General features: G+C 43.1%; 1 protein-coding gene across 2 annotated transcripts in view; it reads right to left on the bottom strand.

Moving 5' to 3' along the window:
* Positions 1–25,165, bottom strand: part of UNC5C (unc-5 netrin receptor C) — a 388,152-nt gene that overhangs the window by 21,020 nt on the left and 341,967 nt on the right. For both annotated transcript variants that reach the window (XM_008955313.5, XM_003829912.5), the window contains 2 exons: positions 17,065–17,233; positions 13,168–13,401 (listed from right to left, as the gene is read on the bottom strand). In XM_008955313.5, coding sequence (XP_008953561.1) covers positions 13,168–13,401; positions 17,065–17,233 — 403 coding nt within the window. The remainder of the gene's footprint in view (positions 1–13,167; positions 13,402–17,064; positions 17,234–25,165) is intronic.

The raw sequence follows: 25,165 nt of genomic DNA on the forward strand, positions 1-25,165 counted from the left end.
GGTGAATCCACCTGTTGCTTTGATGAGCTTGCTTTGCTTCTGTGAGAAGGGAGACAGTTTCTGACTTCCTTTTACAGTTCTTTTATTCAAAATATTTTTAGACACCTTCTTTCTTGCTCTGTAGCACAGGCTGGAGTGCAGTGGCGTGATCATAGCTCACTGCAGCCTCGACCTCTGTGCTCAGGCAGTCCTCCCACCTCAGCCTCCCAAGTAGCTGGGACTACAGGCTCATGCCACTGCACCTGGCTACTTTTAAAGCAATGGCAACAAAAGCCAAAAATGACAAATGGGATCTAATTAAACTAAAGAGCTTCTGCACAGCAAAAGAAACTACCATCAGAGTGAACAGGCAACCTACAGAATGGGAGAAAATTTTTGCAATCTACTCATCTGACAAAGGGCTAATGTCCAGAATCTACAATGAACTCAAACAAATTTACCAGAAAGAAACAAACAACCCCATCAAAAAGTGGGCAAAGGATATGAACAGACACTTCTCAAAAGAAGACATTTATGCAGCCAACAGACACATGAAAAAATGCTCATCATCACTGGCCATTGGAGAAATGCAAATCAAAACCACAATGAGATACCATCTCACACCAGTTAGAATGGTGATCATTAGAAAGTCAGGAAACAACAGGTGCTGGAGAGGATGTGAAGAAATAGGAACACTTTTACACTGTTGGTGGAACTGTAAACTAGTTCAGCCATTGTGGAAGTCAGTGTGGCGATTCCTCAGGGATCTAGAACTAGAAATACCATTTGACCCAGCCATCCCATTACTGGGTATATACCCAATGGATTATAAATCATGCTGCTATAAAGACACATGCACATGTATGTTTATTGTGGCACTATTCACAATAGCAAAGACTTGGAACCAACCCAAATGCCCATCAATGATAGACTGAATAAAGAAAATGTGGCACATATACACATGAAATACTATGCAGCCATAAAAAAGAATGAGTTCATGTCCTTTGTAGGGACATGGATGAAGCTGGAAACCATCATTCTCAGTAAACTATCGCAAGAACAAAAAACCAAACACCACATGTTCTCACTCATAGGTAGGAATTGAACAATGAGAACACATGGACACAGGAAGGGGAACATCACACACCAGGGACTGTTGTGGGGTGGGGGGAGGCGGGAGGGATAGCATTAGGAGATATACCTAATGTAAATGAGGAGTTAATGGGTGCAGCGCACCAACGTGGCACATGTATACATATGTAACAAACCTGCACATTGTGCACATGTACCCGAGAACTTAAAGTAGAATAAAAAAAATTTTTTTTTGTCAGGACAAAGTCTTGCCTTGTTGCTCCTTGAACTCTTGCACTCAAGTAAACTTCCCACTTCAGCTTCCCAAAGTGCTGGGATTACAGGCATGAGCCACTGCGCCCAGCCCCCCTTGTACAGTTCTATCTGCACCCCTCTAACTTTTCCTTGCAAAGACACCCTCAAGAGTAGGTCATCAATAAATGTGTCTGTAGCCCATGCACATCTACACACGCGAACCATCAGTCACCAGAAGCAGGCCACCTGCCTCAGAGCCCAGCGTCCGCCAGGGATCTGAGCAATCCTGTGGGAGGGCCTCTTTCCCCACTGCGGGCGCTACCTCCAAAGCAGACTGGCCGGCCCAGAGTGAGGGCTATATTGATTCAGGGAGCCTGCTCCAAAGGCAGGGACAAGAGATTCCACAGTAGAAACAAGCAGCTTTCACAATAACCAATTAAACCAAGACATTATCCATGCCAAGCCATTAGCCTGGGCCACTTAAGAGCCACAATAAATCCAGGCTGTTTTAAAGGCTTGTGTGCACAAAGGAGGCACCTCTGGCCTCTACCCAGAATGCTCCCAGGCTCTTAGATGAGAGGATCTCCCCTCGTTAAGGCTTGACAGAGAGGCAGGAGGGAGGATACATCTGCGAGCCAAGCCACTCCTCCACTCTGGTCTGTCCAGCCCCCGAGTTTCCCACTCTGCATTATGTCCGGGTTAGATTTCATCTGCCTCATCTGCTTCTCTTGTTGTCTCTCTGCCTGTTCCTTCCATGCCTGGGCAAATTTCCATTAAGTATCAGGCTCACAGCTATTGCTCACTGGGAGCCCCCAGGCAACAGAGTGGCATATACTTGGATGCTTTGAAGTATATCTATTAGAGTATGACAAGTCTGCCCCCAGGGTCCAGGCTGAAGGTGGGTTACAGAGCCCTGCAAAGTGGTGATTTTGTGCCAAAAATTGTGAGGTGCTAGGGTCCCACAGCAGATCTGGTGGGCTAGTGCTCCGGACCCTGGCTTTGTTGCCTACACCCTCTGCTCACCCTCCCCACCAACCCCACTTTGTGCTCACCCTCCTCCTCTATTCACCTTTCTCCCCTGCTCTCCCTCCTTCCCTGCTCGCACTCCTCTCCTGCTCCCATGCTCACCTGCTCCTCTGTTCGCCTCCTCCTCTGTTCACTCTCCTCCCCAATCACCTCCTCCCCTGCTTACCCTCCTTCCCTGCTCACCTCCTCCCTTTCTCACATCCTCCCATGCTTACCCTCCTCCCCTGCTCACCTCTTCTGCCCACCTTCCTCCCTTCTCACCTCCCCTGCTCACCTCTTCTGCTCACCTTTCTCCTCTGCTCAGCCTCCTCCCATGCTCACCTCCTCCCCACTCACCCTCCTCCCTTTCTCCCCTCCTCTGTTCACCCTTCCCCCTGCCCACCTCCTCCCCTGCTCACCTCTTCTGCTCACCTTCCTCCCCTGCTCACCTCCTCCCCTCCCCCCTGCTAATCCTCCTCTCCTGCTCACCTCTTTTGTTCACCTTCCTCCTCTGCTCACTTCCTCTGCTCACCCTCTTCCCCTGCTCACCTCCTCCTTTGCTCACCTTCCTCCCCTCCTCCCCTGCTCATCCTCCTCCCATGCTCACCTCTTCTGCTCACCTTCTTCCCCTGCTCACCTCCTCCCTTTCTCATATCTTCCTCTACTCACCTCTTTTGCTTGCCCTCCTCTGCTCACCCTCCTCCCCTGCTCACCCTCCTTTCCTGCTCACCTCTTCTGCCCACCTCCCCTTCTCACCTCCTCCCCTGCTCACCTCCTCCCCTGCTCACCTCCTCCCCTGCTCACCTCCTCCCCTGCTCATCCTCCTCTCCTGCTCACCTCTTCTGCCCACCTCCTCCCCTTCTCACCTCCTCCCCTGTTCACCTCCTCCCCTTCTCATCTCCTTCCCTGTTCACCTCCTCCCCTTCTCACCTCTTCCCCTTCTCACCTCTCCTCCCCTGCTCACCTCCTCCCCTGCTCATCCTCCTCTCCTGGTCACCTCTTCTGCTTACCTCTTCCCCTGCTCATTTCCTCCCCTTCTCACCTCCTCCCCTGCTCACCTCCTCACCTTCTCACCTCCTTCCCTGCTCACCTTCTCCCCTGCTCACCCTCCTCTCCTGCTCACCTCTTCTGCTCACCTCTTCCCCTGCTCACCTCCTCTGTTCATCCTCCTCCCCTGCTCACTTCCTCCCCTGCTCACCCTACTTCTCTGCTCACCTCTTCCTCTGCTCACCCTTGCCCTGCATAACAACTTGCCCCTCTCTCACTCCAGTGCCCCAAAATTGCACCGCCTTCTTCCTCAAGGCATGTGTTATGCCTTCCAGTTTTTCAAGGGGCAATTATGCTATTTGTGGATTATATGATCCATAGCTTCTTTCTCTCCCTCTCTGCCTCTCTCTTGTTTTCTCTCCAACTACTTTTCTTTCTTTTCTTTCCCTTTTTAGAAACCATACAGACTAAAGAAAGGATGAAAGAAATGATTAAAGTTAAGTCTCATATAACCCACTGAAATCTCTCTTGAAGGGAAGGCTGGAAGGCGATGAAATCCAGGATGTGTTTCACTCTGCTAGCTTCTTTCTTTATATTGTTTCTGGATGTTATTTCTCCAGGCAGTCTTCATGTTTGAGAGAAACACAGAACCATGCATTGGCTGGATTTACTGCTGCCACGAGGCCAGGCATCAGCAGCAGAAGCATGAGCAGGTGGAGGTAGCTACTGAGGGAAAGTCGCTGAGATCGCTACATGGAGAGGACAGCACAGAAGGCAGGAAGCGAAGCAGTGGCCAGCCTGGCACTCTGGCTGTTTTTTTGGTTTGGTTCGGCTTTCTGGCTCCTGGAGATAGAACCGCTCTCCGTGCTGGAGCCGGCACAGGAGGGTGAGTTGTACTGCAGCGGTGCCCCACCTCCACCTTGATTCTGGGACACAGACACAAAGAACAGACCAGCAAATGTGCAGCATGCCACTCATATGAAACTTCAAAAGGCCAGCCCTCAATGACTGTGCTGGCTGGTGTTTTAAAAAAGTCACATCTGCCATCAGATTTCATGGAACCTGCCTTTCTTCTGTTCATTCTTTAATCCTGTGTCGAAAACCTGCCCTTGTCATTTGGGGCTGAGAAATCTGTGTCTTTGCGATGGTGGCTGTCACTGCTGTCTCTGTCACAGCTGTGGGGGCCTGCACTCCACCGAAACAGAGGCCAAAAAGAGCGGCCGTCCTTCTCTCCTGTTCTCTGCCAGCTTTTCAGCGACGCTGCTGTCAGCCCCCCATGCTCTGTCCCCTCCTCTCTGGCTTGCAGGCCTCAGACTGCTGAGCCAGGCAGTGGAGAACATCTGACTGTCAGCCCGGCCTCTCCCACCTGCTCGGGTCGCCATCCCTGGCGCCTGGCCTGGCTTTGCTCCTTTCCCTTCCTGTGTTCACGCCAGGGTGCTCTGCTCTCCCCCTGAGTTTGTCTGCCTTACTTCTTCCCTAATAATAACAAGGCTGGACTCTGGTGCCCATCTGCAAACATCTCCCCGTCAAGTTGCTTCGTTTCTAGGGCTCTGCCTGCTGTTCCCACAGCTGCTGTGGCCACGGATGCTTGGTCTGAGCTGCCACTTCCAGCCTGCACAGTCAGGGCAGTTTGTGACACTTTTAAAGCCAAATGCCAAGGGGTGGTGCTCAGGCAAGCAGCGTGTCACTTGTCTACCTCTGGGCATGCTCTTAGGACAACAGTTCTCTCTCACATCTATGTATTAGGAACAGGACTTTGTAGATTTTTCTAGGACTTTTGAAGTCATCTTGTGTTTCTTTTCTCCTGTTAACACATTATTTTTAAACTTCTATATTAGTTTTCTACTGTTGCCATAAGAAATCACCACTAACATAGTGACTTAAAAAATAACACAAACTGATTATCTTACAGTTCTGGAGGGTAGGAGTCTAACACAGTTCTCGTTGAGTTAAAATCAAGGTGTGTCAGTGGGGCTGCCCTCCTCTCCAGAGCCCCAAGAGGAGAATCTGTACTGGGTCTTCTCCACCTTCCAGAGGTTTCTCACATTCTTTGGCTCACGGTCCCCTTCCGCTGTCTTCAAATCCAACAATGACAGATTTCTCTGAGCCTTTTTCTGCAGTCATATCCCTTTCTGACCATAGCTGGAAAAAGTTCTCCACCTTCAAAACCATGTAATTAGACTGGACTCACCCAGATGGTCCCGGATAATCTCCTCAAATCACACAATCATATCTGCAAAGACTGTTTTGCCATGTAGGGTAAAATACTCACAGGTTTTGAATATTAACGTGTAAACATCCTTGGGTGGGGGCAGGGGTGTTATTCTGCATACCACAACTTCTGTTTTCTTTCTGTTTTCTCTCTCTTTCAAAAAGTAAGTTCAACATGGCAAGTCATTTCTAAGATAGGTGATAGACCCAGGGCCAGATTTCATCAGAAGATGATAAAAATGGGGTAAATTTAGAGGCACCAAAAAGATCCCTGTGACTAAATGTCTAATCAACCAGACTGCTACCAAACCTGAAACTCACCCCACAGTTAGATTCCAGTTAGATTTAATATCTTCCTTAAGCCATTATCTTCAAAATGCCACTGAAGTCTAAATGCCCACATATGCATGGCAAACAGTGTCTGGTGTCTATTTTGTGCCAGGAGATTTAATAACTTTGATCTCCTTAGAACTTCAAAGAGTCCTTGATGCAGACCAAATTACTGTCCTAAGAGGTCAAATTCAGTGACCAGGGCCACCAAGCTGATAAGTGGCACAGCCAGTCACGGCAGCCAGCCTGACTTGAGCTTTGCTGCTGTACCACGCTCCCTCCCATACACACAGCAGCAATGATGCACTAGGAACCTTTAACACACGTTTTGTTGTTGGTCTCTAATACACATGTTGCACATGTGAATATATTAGTTTAACTCCAGAGGCCAGGATCCTGAAAGTATACAGGTAAGGCTATTTTTGAGGTTGTTTGTGGGAACTATAAGAGTAGGTATGGATACTAGGATAATTCCAGGGAAGATCAGCCTTAGAAGACCTAGAAGAAGCAAGCGTGAGGAGTTCAGAGTTCGGTAAGGTCACAGCTTGCCGAGGAAATGCCAGGAGGACATCAGTGAGGAAGGTGACAGGTAGCAGGATAAAAATATAACCACCTTCTCCCTGTAACAAGCCACGTCTGACTGTCTATGACTGTGGCCCAAGAACGTTAGCATCACACAATTCTCAACTAGACTTCCGCCAACCTCCTTTCTCTCTCTTCACCTTCCAGTGTTTCTTTCATTCTTCTCTTCTCTTTTCACATAATACAATCTTTCACAGAGTTACTCTATTACAGTTGGGATTAGGGCACATGAAATTTATCCAAGGAAGGTCTTCTCCATGCCCAATGAGTCCATCAAAAAAAAAAAAAAGCCAGGTTATGTTAATACACATTATTTGGTTTATATCACATATACATTTGTCAGAAATTCAATAAATATCATACACTGCACATAATGTATGAAAATAACTCCTTTTTTAGGTTCTGAATCTCAGAGTTTAGTATAAAACCCTTTATTCCAAAAAGAGACTCTCATGTATTGTACCCTTTGGATACTGGGACAGAAATGACTTATTTCCACATAGACGTATGTTTCTCCCTAGGTGTTTACTCCCTAGGAGTAAGGTTTTTAAACTTACTCCAAATATAACCTTGCTCTTGGTTAATTTCTGGTCTATTTATACTAGGATTTAAGTCTTTGCAAATAATGAAAGGAAAACACCTTTTTCATTAATCACCTGAAGACGGGGGAAAAAGAAAAGCTCTGATATACCAAACTCAACCTTTTCAATAGACTTGACCTCTCTATTTGAATTGATTCCAAACTATTCTCACAATTCTTAGCATCTTTATCCTTTTATGTGAACACAACTAGAGCATTGCTCCCAGTGGTCCTTCAAGCACATGCACAGGAAAAAGCCCTCCTGAAAGGTATAAAATAATTCCACTGTTGCCCATCAGCCTTGACTTTTGCTCTGGTAGTCACTGCCAACATGCTAATTCTGTATCAGTGCTTTCAAATTGCTAAACGCAGCTTTTAAGTTTCAGGTGACCATTTTTGCCCCAAGGCTTAACAAAACCCTGGAAAATTGTTACAAAAGCTGCCAAGCTCAAAGAGGTGAGTAGGGAGAAGAAAAAATGCATCACAGTTGCTTAAGACTGAGTGTGTTATCCATCCATATGGATAATATAAATAAATGTACAAATATATAATATATATTTATATATTATATATGTAATTATATATCTATATAATATATACTTATATATTATATAAATAAATGTATTATCTATCCACATGGATAATATAACCACATATAATAATAATAAAAAGTGATAATTCACATTCTTGAAATACACAGCTCCAGACATTGGGGCAGTCTTTTTGCAATAGCTCTCCTGGACTCATTCCCTGAGAATAAGTACTCCACTGGGCTTCTATCTCTGCCTTAGTCCAGCATTTCTGTGGATTTTTCTGCAATTTGTAAAGAATCCCCAGCACATAGCAGTTACTATACGAAAATATCAAATGCTGGTAAATGCAGCCTGAGGCATCATTTGCTATGCTGAAGATGGAGGTGGTCAGGAATTGGATTAAAGCACAAACAAGGAAGCAGAGATCCTTTTCATCAGAGTCCGATGAAGTGAGAAGAGGCTGAAGTAAAAGGTTTGGAGGGTAGAGGACCGCAGCTGGGGGAGCTTTCATTGAGTGGTTAGGTCACTGCTAGGCAAGATGCGGGCTTTAAAACAGCCAGGGACTTCCTGAGAGCAGAAGATACGTGGAAGAACTGCTGTGGGAATTGGGTAAGTCAAGAAGAGCTAAATAAAAGGATTACGGAGAAGCAGGGAAGGCATCCCTTAGAACAGGTATCTTGAGAGTATAATAGACCCAATCAGAAATGTATGATTTTTCATAGCAACTCATCAACCTGGAAGTAGAAGTAGTGGGCTTGTTCAGTGGAGGGTATCCTTGGTTATAAATTAGAAAAGGCTGCAGCAGCTCATAATGATGACAGTTCAGTGTGGAAGCGAGTTTTCTGCCCATATGGGTAAGACCAGGGGAGGGTTTTTGGACTGGGAAACTGCAGCAGGTTGAGGGAGCCTCTCCTTTTTTTTTTTTTTTAGAGATGGGGTCTCGCTCTGCCACCCAGGCTGGAGTGCCGTGGTGCGATCTCTGCTCACTGCAGCCTCCACCTCCCAGGTTCAAGCAACTCTCCTACCTCAGCCTCCTCAGTAGCTGGGATTTACAGGGGCACACCACCACGCCCGGCTAATTTTTACATTGTCAGTAGAGACGGGGTTTCACCATGTTGGCCAGGCTGGTCTTGAACTCCTGACCTCAGGTGATCCACCCACCTTGGCCTCCCAAAGTGCTGGGATTGCAGGCGTGAGTCACCGTGCCCAGTGAGGGAGCCTCTCCTTAAGAACAAAGGGTAGCTTCCACGCATCTTGTGGGAGAGAGAGATGGAAGGTCAGATGGTTGTAGTCAGAAAGGGGGAGTTTGACAGGTGGAGATCTTGGCAGTGGAGCAATTGCTAATGAAGATGAAATCCAGAGCACGTCTATGCCAGTGAATAGATAATGTAAGATGATGTGAATGCTACTAGAATAAGTTTGGGCAGAGAGACTGTGATTTAAGTCATGACATTGAATTTGAGAGAATGATGGGAATAAAATGGATGGAAAGACAGACCACAAGGCAAGTACTGGTAGGGCAGGATCCACAGAGCTCTGTGCAAAGGAACTGAAGTGGGCATGAGTAGCAGTAGAACCATCCAGCCTGGGCAGTGAAGAGATGCCCCAGAAAGGGTCATGGGGTATGAGAAGTACTGGCACATTTCCTCTTGGCCTTGGGGTTTGTTAGGGGTACAGTCTTCGCTGGAGGTATTGTGAGGTGTTACCAGGAAGATCCACTGGCAGTTAATGAGAGCAGGTGGAGCAATGGGGAAGGGAATGACGTGAGGTTGTAGGAAAGTTTGTTCTTAGTAGAATTAAAGTTCCAAAAAGATTTGGGAAAGTGTTTAGGATAATAGCTCTTAACTTTGGTGGCACAATAGAATAACCCAGGGAGTATTAAGAAAATAAAATGCCCCAATACCTAGACCAATTAGATCAGAACCTGTGGGAGTGAGACCCTGGAGTGGGTTTTTAGAAAAGCTTCCACCTGCTTCCTCTGTGCGCTGAGAATTCCTGATTTTGGAAGAGCATGAGCGTGAGTCAGGATGGGGGCAGGCCTGAAGGAGAAGGAGGCCTTCAGGAGGTGTGTTGCAAGAGGAAGTATTTCTGGGCAACAGTGGTTAGAGAAGTAGCGAGATGGGAGAGAGTATGTTGGGAACATTAGCAGGGCGCCAAGAAGGCAGAGTTTTAGTAATAAAGGGCTTTTTGAGCTAATCAGCCCCAAATTTCCAATTCAAGCGTGGGTGTGAGGAAGAGATGGCGTGACTGAAATAATTGTCTCTTCGGTATGTTGGAGAGGCCATTTACCTATAACTAGGATTTTGGTATTTCTGCATTATTAAAAGGCCATGAGGTGCAAGAAAGCCTCATCCATTATTCATGTTTGTTTCAGGCTAAGTGCTAGATCCCCAGATGCTGAGAATTTATAAATGTCTATTTAGAAAGCATTGACCATGATACAAACTGCTCTTGAGTTGTTTTTGCTGCTTAAACCTGTTCATCACTCTTTCTCACTATTGACCATTTGCGTCTTGGGTTCACTAATTATAATAATCAGAATTATTTTTATAAAATATTCTATTTTTGCATGTATTTGTGTGTGTTTATTGGGAAAACAAGGTGGCTGAGGAGAGAACTATGTGTGTGAATATAAAATATGTAAATCAAACACTTCAAATATGATGTAGGTCTTCTATGGTACGCTTTTGCAATGATTTTCTTGGAACTGTTGAAAAGCTTTGCCTTAATCAGACCCCATGGCTCCCCTACAGATACCATTTTCCCTAATTCAAACCCAGCATGATTCCTATCCTGACAGTGCTTTGGATGTATCACATTTGCAAGGAATATAAAAGAAATAACCTTAAGCTTTACATTAGAGCTGTGTGTTCACAACTTTTATTCGACATCAGAAAATCTTACTGGCTTGACTATCAAAATTATATGCACTGACCCAAGAGGTCTCATCCCTTCCCCAAGACCATGCTGGTCAAATCTACGATGGTGAACAGATGATGGCAACAGGCTTCTAGCTCACCTTCCTGTTTCCACTCGTGCCCTCTACAGTCTTTTCCCCTGGAGCCTGCTTCCCAGTGGACTTATCCTGGAACACTCAGTGTTCATAACCAAGTACTACTCTCTGAACGGAAGCTCCAGATGGAAATATCCTGATATTCAGAAAAACTTTCTTTCCTTGGCTTCCTTGATTCATTTTTCTTCCATTTCTATTCCTAATCTGGCTGCTTATCCTTCTTTAGCTCCTTTGCTGGCTGCCCTTCCTCCTCCCTTGCAAAGCCAGGGCTTTCCCTGGTCCCCAGGCTCTAGGGTATAGGTCTTCAAGCAACTTTGTTTAGGGGCAGCTGGGCATGAAGCCTGCTTTCTCCACTTAACAGCTATGTGACCTAGGGCAACTTACTTAAACTTTCTGTGCCTTGGATGATACATCTATAAAGTGGAGATAATGGTGCCTTATAGATAAAATGAAGATTAAATGAGTTAATATAAAATATTTAGAATTTTGCCAAACATATAGAAGCTCTCGGTCGTGTTGATTATTTTTATGATTATCTTCTCCTTCTACTCTCTCTTGATATTCTTCCTGACCACTGTGGATAACAATTATCAACATAATGTAGTTGGTTTCTGAATCTCTGTTTCAAAATCTGCTCTCTGTTCAGAGAACCATATCCGTATTTCTAACTGTGCCTTGGGCATCTTTTATATCTCTAATTCAGTATTCCAAAAGAAAAGGCACTGTCACTGTTATGGAGTGATATCTGTGTCCCCCCCAAATTCATATGTTGTAATCCTAACCCCCCAGTGTGATACTATTAGGAGGTGAGGCCTTTGGGAGGTGATTAGGTCATAAAGGTGGTGCCCTAAGGAATGGGATTAGTAGCCTTGTAAGAGAGATCCCAGAGAGCTCTCTCCCCAGCTCTCCACCACGTGAGGACACAGCAAAATGTCAGCAGTTCCTCATCAGAGCCCACCCATGCTGGCACCTTGATCTCAGATTTTCAGCCTCCACACTGGAAGTCTGGGTTGGAACTGTGAGAAATAAATGTTTGTTGTTTAAGCCACCCAGTCCGTGGTAGTTTTTCAGAGCTACCCAAACTGTCTAAGACAGGCACAATCTCTACACCCCAAGGCCTCCTGACCCCTAAGTTTGCTTCTATGACTTAGAGGCAGGAACTTGACCTTCTGCCCCATTCATTGAGCACTCGTCATGGGATTCTCAAAAGGCCACTTGAACAGGACTTTTTAGGCTTGTTCTCTCCATCTCACTCCCCTGTCATCATTCAGCTCCATCACACATTCCTGCATACTTTGACTCACCTTTTCACTGAAGTCAGGCTGATATTTCTAATATGTATTTTCAATCATGCCTTTTTTCTGTTTAAACCTCTCCAATCTCCATTAACTCAATAACTGAATCTCAACTCCTCTCTCTGGCCGTAAAGGTCCATCTAGACAAAATTCCTATCTATTATTCTAGGCTTACCAGAAATAATATGCCTGCAGAGAGTCTTCTTTTTTTTTTTTAAACAGAGTTTCACTCTGTCGCCTAGGCTGGAATGCAGTGAGGCGATTTCAGCTCACTGCAACCTCTGCCTCCCCGGTTCACGCCATTCTCCTGCCTCAGCCTCCTGAGTAGCTGGGACTACAGATGCCTGCCATCATGCCTCGCTAAGTATTTTGTATTCTTAGTAGAGACGGGGTTTCACCGTGTTAGCCAGGATGGTCTTGATCTCCTGACCTCGTGATCCACCCGCCTTAGCCTCCCAAAGTGCTAGGATTACAGGCGTGAGCCACCATACCCGGCCGAGGGTCTTTATTTATTGTTTGCTTCTGTGTTTATTCATGCTGTTCCCTCCACCTAGAAATCTTGTATTTTTCCCTCTACTATTGCTGGTCAAAACCCAATCCTCCATTAGGGCCAATCATCAAATATTAGCTCCTTTTCAGATTTCCTCAAAGTAATGATGCCTCCATCTCCTGAGCTCCCATATAGCACTTTGCATGTCAGCCACTGTGGCATTTCTCACCCTCTGACTTACCTCCTCAACCTTGGCATACTTCTTTTATTCCTCCTTCTATATCATAAGTTCTTCAAAGGCACTTACTATATCCCTTAAAGCTTCGAATGGGATAAAATGAATGGCAATAATCACACCAGGAATTAAGCTCATTTATTCTGCAAAGCAGCAGGCTGTTGTCAAATGCTAACCCGCTCCCTCACAGCCCTCATAAAAAGAATGGGAAAGCATATAAATGAAGCAGCACACCAGAGGAACATACAGTGTGAGCAATTATGCCAATTCCTTTTATAGGAAGAACGCAGCTGAGATAAACATGGAAGCAGATTATTTACCATCCATGGGTCTCGTTGCCAAATTCTTCTAAATTTTTCATTAAAAGAAATCAAGGAAGGTAAACAAAGTAGCCCTTGGGAGGAATCAGTGTAAACAGCTCATATATCAGCATGGCCTCAGAGAAATGTCTATCTTTTTTAAGTGCATCCTTTGGGGCCAAACACATGTGTCCACACACTTGGGTGCACACACACAGCCACATCTCCAAGTGTGCACAGCCTTGCAAAACCTTGGCTTCCAGGTGGAGGTGAAGAGGGCAGGCTAGGTGAGAGGCACTTACCTTCAGGGCATCCTGGGTGTCATCCAGACAGTAGACTCGGATGCTGTACTCCAGCGAGGAGCAGCACAGGGGCCCAAAGATGGCCAGCTTGAGGCGCTTCGCAGCCGCTTTGGTGGTGGAATGTCCTACCAGGGCGTAGGTGCTGAGGTTCTCTGTGAGGATGTGGCAGGCCTCTGCATCCAGCTGAATGTAGCAGGGGGTGGTGAAGTTTTCCTCCCCGACCACCACCACATCCTGGGGGACAAGAGGGAAGGGCCATGGCTAAGTCATCCAGGATGCATGCCGGCCACCAGGGATGGTGGTGAATGGTGAGTAGAGCAGGACCTATCCTTTACTTGGTCTTTTTTCTCTCTCAGAGTTTATAATCTGTCTACTTGACTTCATCATTCTGTCTCTTTCTACCATTGTCTTTACACTGAGAATATTCTTTATTTAGATGTCTTTCAGTTCGCATTTTTTGATCTTCTAAGAATCTACATTTTCCCTAAAAATCTGTACGTGTGAAAAGAATTAGATAAATTAAGGAACTGGGCAATAATATATTAATATGCAATTCTACTATGTTCTTTCAAAACTCACCTGACAGTTTCTTCCTAAAGAAATACACTGCTTTTTCTAAGTAATCTTGGCTGTCAGATTCTAAGAAAAGCAAGACCTGACAAATTCCATGACACGTAAGATACATTTCTCTGTTACTTTTTTTGTTGTTGTTGGGTCAGTATACTTCTTTTATTTATTTATTTATTCAATTTATTAATTGAAACAGGGGTCTCACTCTACTGCCCAGGCTGGAGTTCAGTGGCAAGATCTCAGCCCACTGCAACCTCCGTCCCCCAGGCCCAAGTGATCCCCCAACCTCAGCCTCCCAAGTAGCTGGGACCACAGGTGTGTGCAACCACACCTGGCTAATTTTTTTTGATAGAGATGGGGTTTCACTATGTTGCCAGGCTGGCCTCAAACTCCTGAGCTCAAGCGACCCACTTGCCTTGGCCTCCCAAAGCGCTGGGATTACAGGTGTGAGCCACCACGCCCAGCCACAACTTTTTAACATGTTTTATATATTTAGGATTTCATATTGTGTGTGTGTGTGTATGTGAAAGCAGGATTTTGCTGCAAAAAGGTTTAAACGGAAAACACTCAACCTAGATCATGTGAGCAGTTGTACCTGAGTCGTCATCTGACGACTGATGGCTGAGCAGAGGATTGGCCAAGCAGGCAGCTGTCCCAAGTCCTAGATGACCAGGGGCCAAGGACATGGTACTTGGTGTCAGGGAGCTGGGATGAGGGCAGGGTGGGCTGGGATGGTGTGTGAGCTCACAAGAAGGAGCTCAGGGAAATTCTAAAGGCAGCAGCTGGCAGTAAAGCTGGAAGCTAAATTGAAGGAGACAAGTCAGTGAAATTTTCAGTCTAAAGAGATGGGTTTTTATGTGTCATTAAACAGTCTACTCTTTCAGACACTGAAAACATTTAGCAAGAAATAAAAATAAATGGAAGTGATGATTTTTATTTTAAAAAATAGTTACTAATTCAACCAAGTTTTGATTCATCTATATGGTTCAGGCCACAGAATATATCAGCTGAAAGACCATGTATGGGATGCAAAAACCAAGGGTTGGGATTCCGAATGCATCCTGGGGCAACCAGGTAACAGAGGCATGTGAAGTAGGCAGGGCCACAGACAAGGAGGAATGATGGAGACTGTGGCGAACCAGAGCGCATGCCTGTCTAAAGAGCTCAGCCTCTGCTGGGCTTCGGCCTACGGTTGCTATGCAGGAATGCAGGCCAAGTATGGACAAAGCCTCACATGTTCCAAGACAGGCTGGAAGTTCAGATTTTAATGTGAAATCTTCCAACTTTTAATTAACTCGAATTTAAGAGAAAATTTCAGGCAGGAGAAATCCACGCGTGAGCATGAGTCAGTCTCTGCACTGTCAGAGACAAGAGTCAGTCAGTCTCTCTGCAGGGGCAGGAATCATGTCAACTTTGCTTCCCACTGTATTCCAGTGGGCCTGGCTCAGGGTGAGTGTCCCACAACCATTTGCTGAAACAGTGAATGAACACTTAGTTATACATTTAGTTCAGAGGGCTACACAAAGATGTGAAAGGTTGCCACCTAGGTTATTATTTATTAGGCCTTGCAACATGATCTGAGCTATAATAAGAGCTGTGTTTTAATAGCATCAGTGAAATAATTTCTTCTACTGAACCTATGCCCCCAGAGGAAGCCCCTAAAAAGGAAAAGAGAGAAGCTCAGAACCTCCAGGTTTATTCCAGTCCCAAAAGGACACCTGGAAAGCAGCTGCTTTCTCCAGGACAAAGGAAAGCCTCCGGTATCCCCTAGTGGTGACATGGTACAGAAAGCTTCCTAGAAGACATGGCCAAAGAGTAACGATGCCCACGTCCCAGTCACTCACAAGTACAAGGGGGCTTTCATGAGGACTGTCCTCTTCTACTTTCCTCATCTGCTCAGTTTATTGTTAATGTCGTTGTTATTGTAACTACTCAAACCCAGAAATGGATAGGGTAATAGGAAGAGAATCATGCAAATAATTTAGGATCACTTCGGATTAAGACGGGATGTTTTTCAGATACATCATTTAAAGCTTAAATAGAATGAAAATTAGATCTGGTTAAATCTGGTCCTAACTCAACATAAAGTGTATTTATTTATTTATTATGTACGCTTCGGCAAGCAGTGATCCCCTGATATGGTCAAGAGTAGAACATGTCCATAGGAAGGAAATCCCAGTGAATCCCAGGGATACTCTGGTACTCTTCTACATCTAATACTATATTTTCTTAAAATATTAGGAGCTGGAATCTTCATGTGTATTTTTTCTAAGAATTTTTTCCTAAAAAATTATCATAAGTAATCACAAAGCATATAATATATACTTTGCATATTATAACTTCCTATTTTATATGTTTTACATTTTATACAAGTATAAATGTATAGTATAGTTTTAAAATTATTGAGTATTTTTGGATAAACATATTACTGAAATATAGGTGCTAAGTGGAGAGTTCTAATATAAAGAACTAGGCTTGTTTAAAGCATTGTCCTTAAGAAGTTCTGATGACAGCAGCTGCAGACAGCCAGAATGCTGCAGATTTTCTTCCTTCTAGTGGAGCTTTGGAGACACACCCTTTCTGTTTTCCAAGGTTAAGTTCACAAGAACTATATCCCAGGTACATGTCTGCAAGTAAGTGCCTAACATTTTCTGATCCAGTTGCAATGTTTCTGATCTGCAAATTATATACGTATATATACATATACTTTTTTTTTTTGAGATGGAATCTCACTCTGTTGCCCAGGCTGGAGTGCAGTGGTGCGATCTCGGCTCACTGCAACCTCCGCCTCCCGGGTTCAAGCGGTTCTCCTGCCTCAGCCTCCCGAGTACCTGGGATTATAGGCACATGCCACTGCGCCCGGCTAATTTTTCTATTTTTAGTACAGACGGGATTTCTCCATGTTGGCCAGGCTGGTCTCAAACTCCTGACCTCATGATCCGCCTGCATTGGCCTCCCAAAGTGCTGGGATTACAGGCATGAGCCACCCCATATACATATATATGTATATATTATATATACACACATATACACAATATATATACATAGACATATATATAATCTATATTCCAAAAGGAACATGTCTACAACTCTTACGTGCACCTTTCCTATGAGTTGTCTAATGAGTGACCATCATTTTCTGTGTGCCTGTCAATCAGAAGATATAACACTCAGGAACTAGTCTGCCTGCCTGTTTCTCTCTCATTTTGAGGGTGAGCTAAAATTCCAGTCATGTTTTGCTTTATAAATGAAAGGCCTCCCATAATTGCTCCTGCTTATCTGCATGGATTATTCTTGCATAGCATCTTTATCCCGACAGCAGCTCACCTCCCACTGTCCCTGTGCTGCCTGGTTCTTGAGCAGTATTTTCCAGTCCTCGGTATTGGGGTCTGCGCAGTGATGCATAGTAAGGACGACGGGGCGGGTGAGCAGAGCTCCTGGGGGCCCACAGCTCACCACAGGGGTCAAAAGTGTCTGAGAGTCATCCATGGGTGGCCTAGGAGGAGAGCAGAGAATGGCTTCAGTGACATTTCCATTGTATTCATGAACTATGCACTTGGGTTCTGAAGGCAAACAGGTCAAGTAGTTTTCTCCTGGAATTCTTTTTTTTTTTTTTTTTTTTTTTTCTGGGGGGTTGGGGAGAGGAAATAGGTGATACAGAATTAAATGCTGTCTATACCAAGACCTTGATCTTGCAGGACTGGAAGTCTTTATGATAACAATAAACTTGCCAGCATCTCTTTGATCCCCTTCCCTCCGACACTGGTCTTTCTATGGTAGCTTCCTCCAAATTTATGTACAGACACTTTCAAGATGGAATGAGAATGAACAGAGTCCCTATGAAGTTACATAAGCAGATTTTCTGATAATTCTTGCCACTGGTCTCACAGGGTTTTAAATACTTTTGTGGTTTCAGGACCTGACTTGAAAAATAGTTTTAAAAAATCATTTCAGAATGAGGACACTCTAGAACTAAACTTAGTCCAAATGACTTTCAGGAATAATTTAGGCTAGTACAGCAGATTCATTCTTTCAAATATGACTAGAAATAATATAGAACTGTATTTATACAGCAACTTAAAATGAGATCTCTTGTATAGTTCATGCTCAGAGAATCTGGGCAGAAAGAACCTAAAATATGCAGATTCTTTATTCTTATATATAAAAATTGCCTTTAATCTTTTCCCTAACAGGACTGTAATCAACAAGCAAATGGATAAATTAACCTAGCCTATCAGTAAATTTGTGAAGATATAGTTCCAAAGGCGTTGAGTGGATTGCCCCAAGTCTCACAACTAAGTGCTAGTTAGTGCTGAGATGAAAATAAATGCCCTCTCAACGACAACAGTCAAACTACTCACTCAATCAGAAGAGCATAGCTTTTGAAATCATGGACTCAACAGAATTTTAGAAGGGCCCTTGGAAGTCATTCGGCAGCACCTTCCATCCAGCCAGAACCCCTCTAAAACATGGCTGACATATAGTTAGTGCTATAGACACATCCAGAATTGTTCCATTACTGCTAAAAGGTCACCTCGTTTACTATAAACTCAAATTTACAAAATATTCTTACTTAGAATGAGCACAACCTGACTTCCTGAAATTTCTCTGTATGTATCCTTGATTTGCTTTTGATGCTACACTGTTTCATGTATTTGGAGATCATTATGATGTCTCTACAGTCTTTATTACAGACCAAACAACTTCAATGTTTCCACCCTCAGCTGGAATAGCATGGTTTCCAGATCTCTCCTTGGGTTTCTATCTTCATTTTCATATGGATGCTTGTCATTGTTTTCCAGGTCCTCGTTAAAGTGGTGGCATCTTGAACTCAACACTCAAATAGTATGAGAGAGTATTTTCTTTGATTTGCCATCTGTGTTTATATTCATGCCTCACAAAATTGTTGCTGTTGATTATTCCCAATCAAGGAATTACTTACAACTATTATTTAGCAGGCTCCAGTTACATGGGAAGATAGAGATAGTATGGTTAAGCATTTCCTTTATAAAATGAAGCAGTGAAGCTCCAAGGAAGTTAAGAAATTTGTTAAACTAACCACTCTAAGTATTCCTAACATGAAAGGCTCTTAGGCTAAGTCTGGTTCCATGATTGTAATGATGGCTTTTAAACCTATGTACAGAAATTTATATTTAGCTTTTCATTTGAACTTAATAGTTTCAAGGTAAATTTTGGGTCATCTATTTCTTCATGCTCTATCTTTCCTCCAAACATTGGCTATCTCTTCTGGTCTTTTCTCCTCCCTAATTCTGATATGCTTGCCATTTATGTTCTCATTCTAACCATTGATAACTTTGCAACACAAGAATAGGGCAAGGGCAGAGACCTTTTCAAGGATACCATTTGGAACCTCTTTCCAGTCTGATATCAATACTTTGAGCTATTTAGTTCCACCAAATATAAACCCATTAAAATGGACATTGTTTGGTTCACATCTTTTGATGGCATTCACATATATATGACAAGGGACACATCAAATTCCTTTATAATTGCAATGGTCACTTGAAATGGATTTTTCTCTAGTTTTTGTCTATGGTTTATGTATTATTTATTACATATTCCAGAAGTTAGCTTTTATCTATGGGTACCCTGGTTGAACACTCAATGAATGGTAGCAGTTGTTATTATTGTTAATATTGTTGGAAGACAATTATCCATGGATTTCTCATGTTTATGCATGGGTGTTTGTATAGCAATTGCCTTGAAAGATAAAGACAATGTCTACTTCTGGAGCAAATGGCAGGCATGTCTACTCCTCATTATAAAAGACTCAGGTTCCCTGAGCTCATAGATCCTTTTCTGGAATGCAACCATTGAGTGTGTAGACTTCATCTGAACATTTTTGCATCACCATTTCTAAAATGGGGCTCACAAAATTGGCACAAAAATGATGGTACTCTGTATAATGCTATCGCTGTGGGTAAAAAGCTGTCTGTTGTCTTTGATCCACAAGTCTTGTGTGTTTCATCAGCACGCATAAAACTGTAGCAGCTAACTTGGTAGCTCACAAGTAAGTTTGTATCTTAGAGCTTCCACAGTTGACTATTAGTTCTAAGAACACAATTAAAATTTGGTATATGTTCCCCTTAATAACTCTTGGCTATCACTGCTTCCTCACTTATTCTAAAATTGCACCAGGATCTCACCAACCTATGGCTTTTCTTTCTTCCTATTTAGAAAACCAACACAAATTTTACCTACTTTTAGTCTTTTAATAGCATTTCCGTTCTCTTTAAATAACAATACCCTTTCCTCCATTATAGCTAAAGTTATTTAGGTACTTGGGAATGTACTTAAATTTGGAACTATAAGGTTATTGGGAGCAACTTGAGACCTCATTACTATCCCCATTACCACCTTGGTTTTCATTTTCTCTTAACCCAATTTGTCCTTCTTCCAGTCTGAAATTCATTCTCTTAGAACACAAGTCAAGTTCTGCTTTCACCGTGTCATAGTTAATACTATACTATCTGCCTTAAGGAGTGACTTTATTATTGCTTAATTCTATTTTTTCCTCTCCTGGAGGGGGAAAAAACCAATGATTGCATTTTTCTGAGCACAACTCTTACCTTCTAGTTACAAGTGTACCTTGAGAAGTGAACATTAAACTTTTAAGGAAGGAGACTAGAGTGGAATGTATTTCAAGTGGTCTTTGCAATATAGTTGGGGATTGGAGACATCTATCTCTCAGTCTGGTGTTAGCAGCCGGTGCTTGAGGCAGGAAGGAGGAGGGGTCCTTCTCATCACTGACTTGGAACAGAAGGGAGAAGGCTCCCTGCTGGGCTGGGGAGCTGTCAGACCTGTACTCTCCAAGTACACCCCTGGCATGCAATATTGATGGGCACCATTCTTGGAGGAGGGATAGCAAGGGAAGGAGGGAGGAAGGAGGGGCAGTAGGTGTCAAAAGAATTTATTAACCCAGTGAGGTGCAAGAATGTAATGAATAGGGAAGTGGTGAAGTGGAATTCTTAACAGGGAGTGAAAAACAAAGAAGAAATAATGATAAGATTCTCTTATAGGCTTTCAAGATGACATAAATAGCATTGAAATTGCAAATATCTGAGCATATATGTAAGGAGTTATGCAGGATAAGATTTAACTATGTGAAAACTAAGGTCAGAGTGTGTAACACATTTCCTTTATACAAAGGAAGCTATTAAATTACATAGAAGAAAATAGCAGAAAATAAAAATATCTCAGATTCTTGTTTTTGCAGAGAAGGACTTCTCTATGTCTCATGTGTTTTCTAAGCAATTCAAGCAGTCTGTAAATATTAATTGCAGATGATATGGAAATGAACATAGAGCAAAAATTAGCTTCAGAAGCATCAATTAAGTAGAAATTTCAGCAAAGAACAATGATTAAAATTTTAAATGTTTTCCAAAGTCCAACAAGGATAATATTCCAGTAAATGCTGGATGGGTGCTGAGTCCTCTAGGACAAAGCCCACAGAGAGAAATTTCAGTTTCCTGTCAGAAATATTTTCTCATCCTTTGCTTGTCATTATCAGTGAGGAGAACTTCTAATCAAGAGCGCATAATTTACAAAACTTTCACATAAGCCATTGCATTTGCTGCTCATGGTACACCTGTATGGCAGTGTATGTCTATTACCTCTTTTCCAGAAGAGGAAACTGAAATCTACAGACATTAACACACTTGCCTAAGGATGCAAAGCTAGGTAGGTTTCAAACACAAATCATTTAATTTCTTTCACACGATGCTGTATTTTGGGTTGCTTAGAGTGGGTTTAAGTCCTTGCGAAACTATTCTTGTCTGTTTCCTAGAGCAGGCTCAAGGAAAGAATCTGTCTCCATCCACCTCTGTGGGAACAGGAGATGCCTTCTAGTAATGGACATGTCTTTTATCTGGTCCCTCAGGATGATAATCCCACCCTAGGCTCAGCTGCCTTTTAAAGCACAGGCCTTCACACATAACTGGCAACTTGAAATATTTGCACTCTAGGTACCTGACAGGGAATATCTAACTCACTTGCTATCAAAAGCTCAATTGTGCAAAAATAATATTTATGAAAGCCACTCCGAAGGGCGTGCCACCATTTCCCTAGACAGGCCAAAATCTATCCCTGGATTAAGCCAGAACTGATAAGCATTATGCTTATCTACCTCCATTGAGGGACACTGATAGAAGCAGCCCTTGAAACTCATTGCTGTTTTTCTTTTAAGGATGCTGTTCACTGCATTAGCAAAATGTCTTCTTTATGAGGAACCAAAGGAAAAATAATTGAGTTTCTTCTGAGCATATTTTTTTCCTCATGGACATGCGGATCTTGTAACTTAACACATTCCCTTCTTGAAAGGCTTAGAAATAGTAAATTCACGACCTGGTACTAGCAAATGTGCTGGGAATTACACCAACTATTTTATATTCTAACTGCTCGCCTACTTTATCTTATCTTTTATAACTTTATTTTCCCCATTTTCTTACCTTTTTTATCCACTTATTTAAATTTATTTCTCTTATTGAGAAGTGTTTTCATAAACTATCTTGAAGCATTTCTTTCTAAGTAGGATTTCAATAAATGAACATTGTCAAGAACAGTATGAGGATAAGATTTCAATATACCTGGACTCACTAACTCCCACTGTTAGCCTTTTTATAGCTCTTCCTTCAAACTGAGGAACTTGAGGCTCATGAATGAGAAAGGACTCTACTAAAAGGACAAAGATCACTGTGTTTCCTTGAGACAGAATAATGTCAACTACTATTTTACAAAGTTCCAAAAAATAACATGATAAGCAAGTCTATCTCTATACAATTACCTACATAGGGAATTTTGGACCTTTATCCTCACACATTACTTTATTATTTAATAGATATATATGATAGTGTCAGTTGCCACACTACTATCTCACATCTTAAACCATTGCTAAGGGGATTCCACCAATTAAAAAAAAAAGTTCTGAACACCACTAATGTCCCACAGTTGACAAATCTAATAATCTTTTTGTTGTTCTTCCTCTTCCTTTACATTTTTACTTTAATGACACCTCGTGTTGAGGCTCCATCTTGGAGCTCTCTTTACCTTTGATTTTTGAGATCCTATTTATACCACGGTTTGTCTGTCTACCCTTACAAACCTTCGTACTTTCATTAGGAAATATTCATTGAGGAGCCACTACTCCTAACACAGTAATATGTAAAGTACTGTGCTAGATGCAAACTCTTCATTTGCCTTATCCTTACATGTTCTATCTAGTTTCTCTCATCACACCCAAACCTTCACAGGAGTATTTCTTAAAGTTCTTTCCCCAGTTCTTTCTGCTTCTGCATTTTCTCGGCTGGAGGTTCCTTCCTTGCCATGACTTCACTTCCACGTCCGTAGCAGGAATCCACATCCCCACTCACACTGAACGCATCCAAACTGGAATCTGTCCTCTCCCCTGGAGCCACTGCTGCTTCTCACCTTTCTCACAATTCTCACAGTGCCCCAGGCTTGATTCTTGAATCTATTCTGTGTGTTCTGCCCCTCCTTTGCAACACTTCTAGCCAGCTGTGAAATACTTTCTCTTCTGAAATAGATTCTCTCGATACCCTCTCCATTCTCTCAGACTGGGACCTGGCTCACCCTCCGGCCCGGTTCCTCCTCCTCCTCTCTCCTGACACCTGCATTACTGCCAGGGCCCACCCAGGCACCAAGCCTTCTGGGCGAGTCCTTCTGTTCCCTCCACCGATGCATTCCATGCACTGTCACCGGATCGATCTTTAAAAAGCGCTGCTATTCCTGTGTCACTCAGCTGCTCAGAGACTTTCCATGGCTCCCCGCGGTTTACAAAAAAGGTGTTCTATTTACCTTTGTATTTGCAATTTCTAAATTGACTTCTTCACCCTTTGATAAAACTGCTAGGTGAGTAGAGAATGCAGAGAAAAGGGAAAATCAACTTTCATATCTTCAATTCCAATTGTTTTCCAACAAGAATCAATAAAGAACAAAATTTCAGTCTAGGTCGGGTTCATTTGTGCAAACTGCTACTAGAAACAAGGCAAAAAGGCCCATGTTAGCAGCATTAATTGTGGAAATTGTATCCACCAGGAAAACAAAGGCTTTGCCGCCTTTCCAGAGATCTGTAAAGCAGGAGTCATAGAAATCCTGAGCACAGCCTTGCAGCTCTGCACCCTCTTTGGTCAGAGACCGCTTGTCTCATCTCTGTGGCTCATTCAGGCTGTTCAGCTGCCAGCCTGCACTTCTTTCGCTTAGAGCATATTCAGCAATGATAAGACCCCTCTTGTCACATTCACTATGCCACATGTAATTAAGTTCACGCCTCCCTTCAGACAATTCACATCCGCAGATGACCAGCTGGATACCATCCAGCTGGAAACATACCCAGTTTGGGATGCAATAAAAGGAATCAGAGAGAAGGAAAATGGAGAAAAATGCTCAGAATTTTCCTATGAATGCATAGTAACATCACAGCTCCTGATGTCCTCACAGAGTCTTCTTCCAAAGAAGTTCTGTCTTGTATCATGTGTGGATAGAAAGGATCTTTAGTGAGCAATAGAAAGTGTATCCAAAAATGCACCGTAATACATAGGCAGAGGTTTGGTTTGTGCATTGGTGCAATGGAGGAGGATGGCACATTAGGAAGCAGAAAGTGCTTTGTGATCAGAAAAGCCTGAGTCTGAATTCTGCCTTGCTAAGGTACTAACTGAAACCTTGGCTTTGGAACCCAATTCCCCTGTGCCTCAGTTTCTTCATCTTTAAAGTGGAGCTCATCACAGCTTGCAGAACGTAGTGAGAAGTAAATGAAATTAAGAGTTTGCTGGATGAAGGGCAGGGATGCTTTGTATTATGACTATATCCTAAAGCACATTCTTGCCATTGTGTTTTACAATAAAAATGCATCTAGTTCATAACAGAAAACTAGTGAAGAGAAGACTTCTCATTTATCTGAAACTGTTATCCTCCTGTGTTTGTTTCTTGGTTCATGGTCTGTAGTGCATATTTTCTTTTGAGATCTTGAGGTTTTCCTAGCTTCATTTTTATAAACAGAACTTCTTTTATGCACACCAAATTCAACAGAGTAATTCCCTCTGCACCTAACTTCAGATGGTAGGCATAGCAAGGAGTGATTTATAGTTTCCGTTTCATTATAGTCAAAGGCAGAGAACCCTAAAAGCAGAAAAGTGTCTAGCTTTATCAATTTTCTGTTTTCTCTTTCTTTCATCTAAAATGTACAATTATCCTGGTTCGGCTGCCAAGGAAAGTATGGGGAGAGCAGGCACATGAGTGCACACCTCTTTCAGCTTCAGCCCGTGCCTGCAGCAGCCCCTTAAGGCTTGATCTTCAGCTGCAGATAATGATAATCTGATGGAAAATAGGAGAGCTCAGGCATCTTACTGTTTCTCACCATAAAGCACAAGCCAATACTTATTTCTATTTAAAC

Source organism: Pan paniscus, chromosome 3 (assembly GCF_029289425.2).
Source record: "Pan paniscus chromosome 3, NHGRI_mPanPan1-v2.0_pri, whole genome shotgun sequence".
Taxonomy (NCBI): domain Eukaryota; kingdom Metazoa; phylum Chordata; class Mammalia; order Primates; family Hominidae; genus Pan; species Pan paniscus.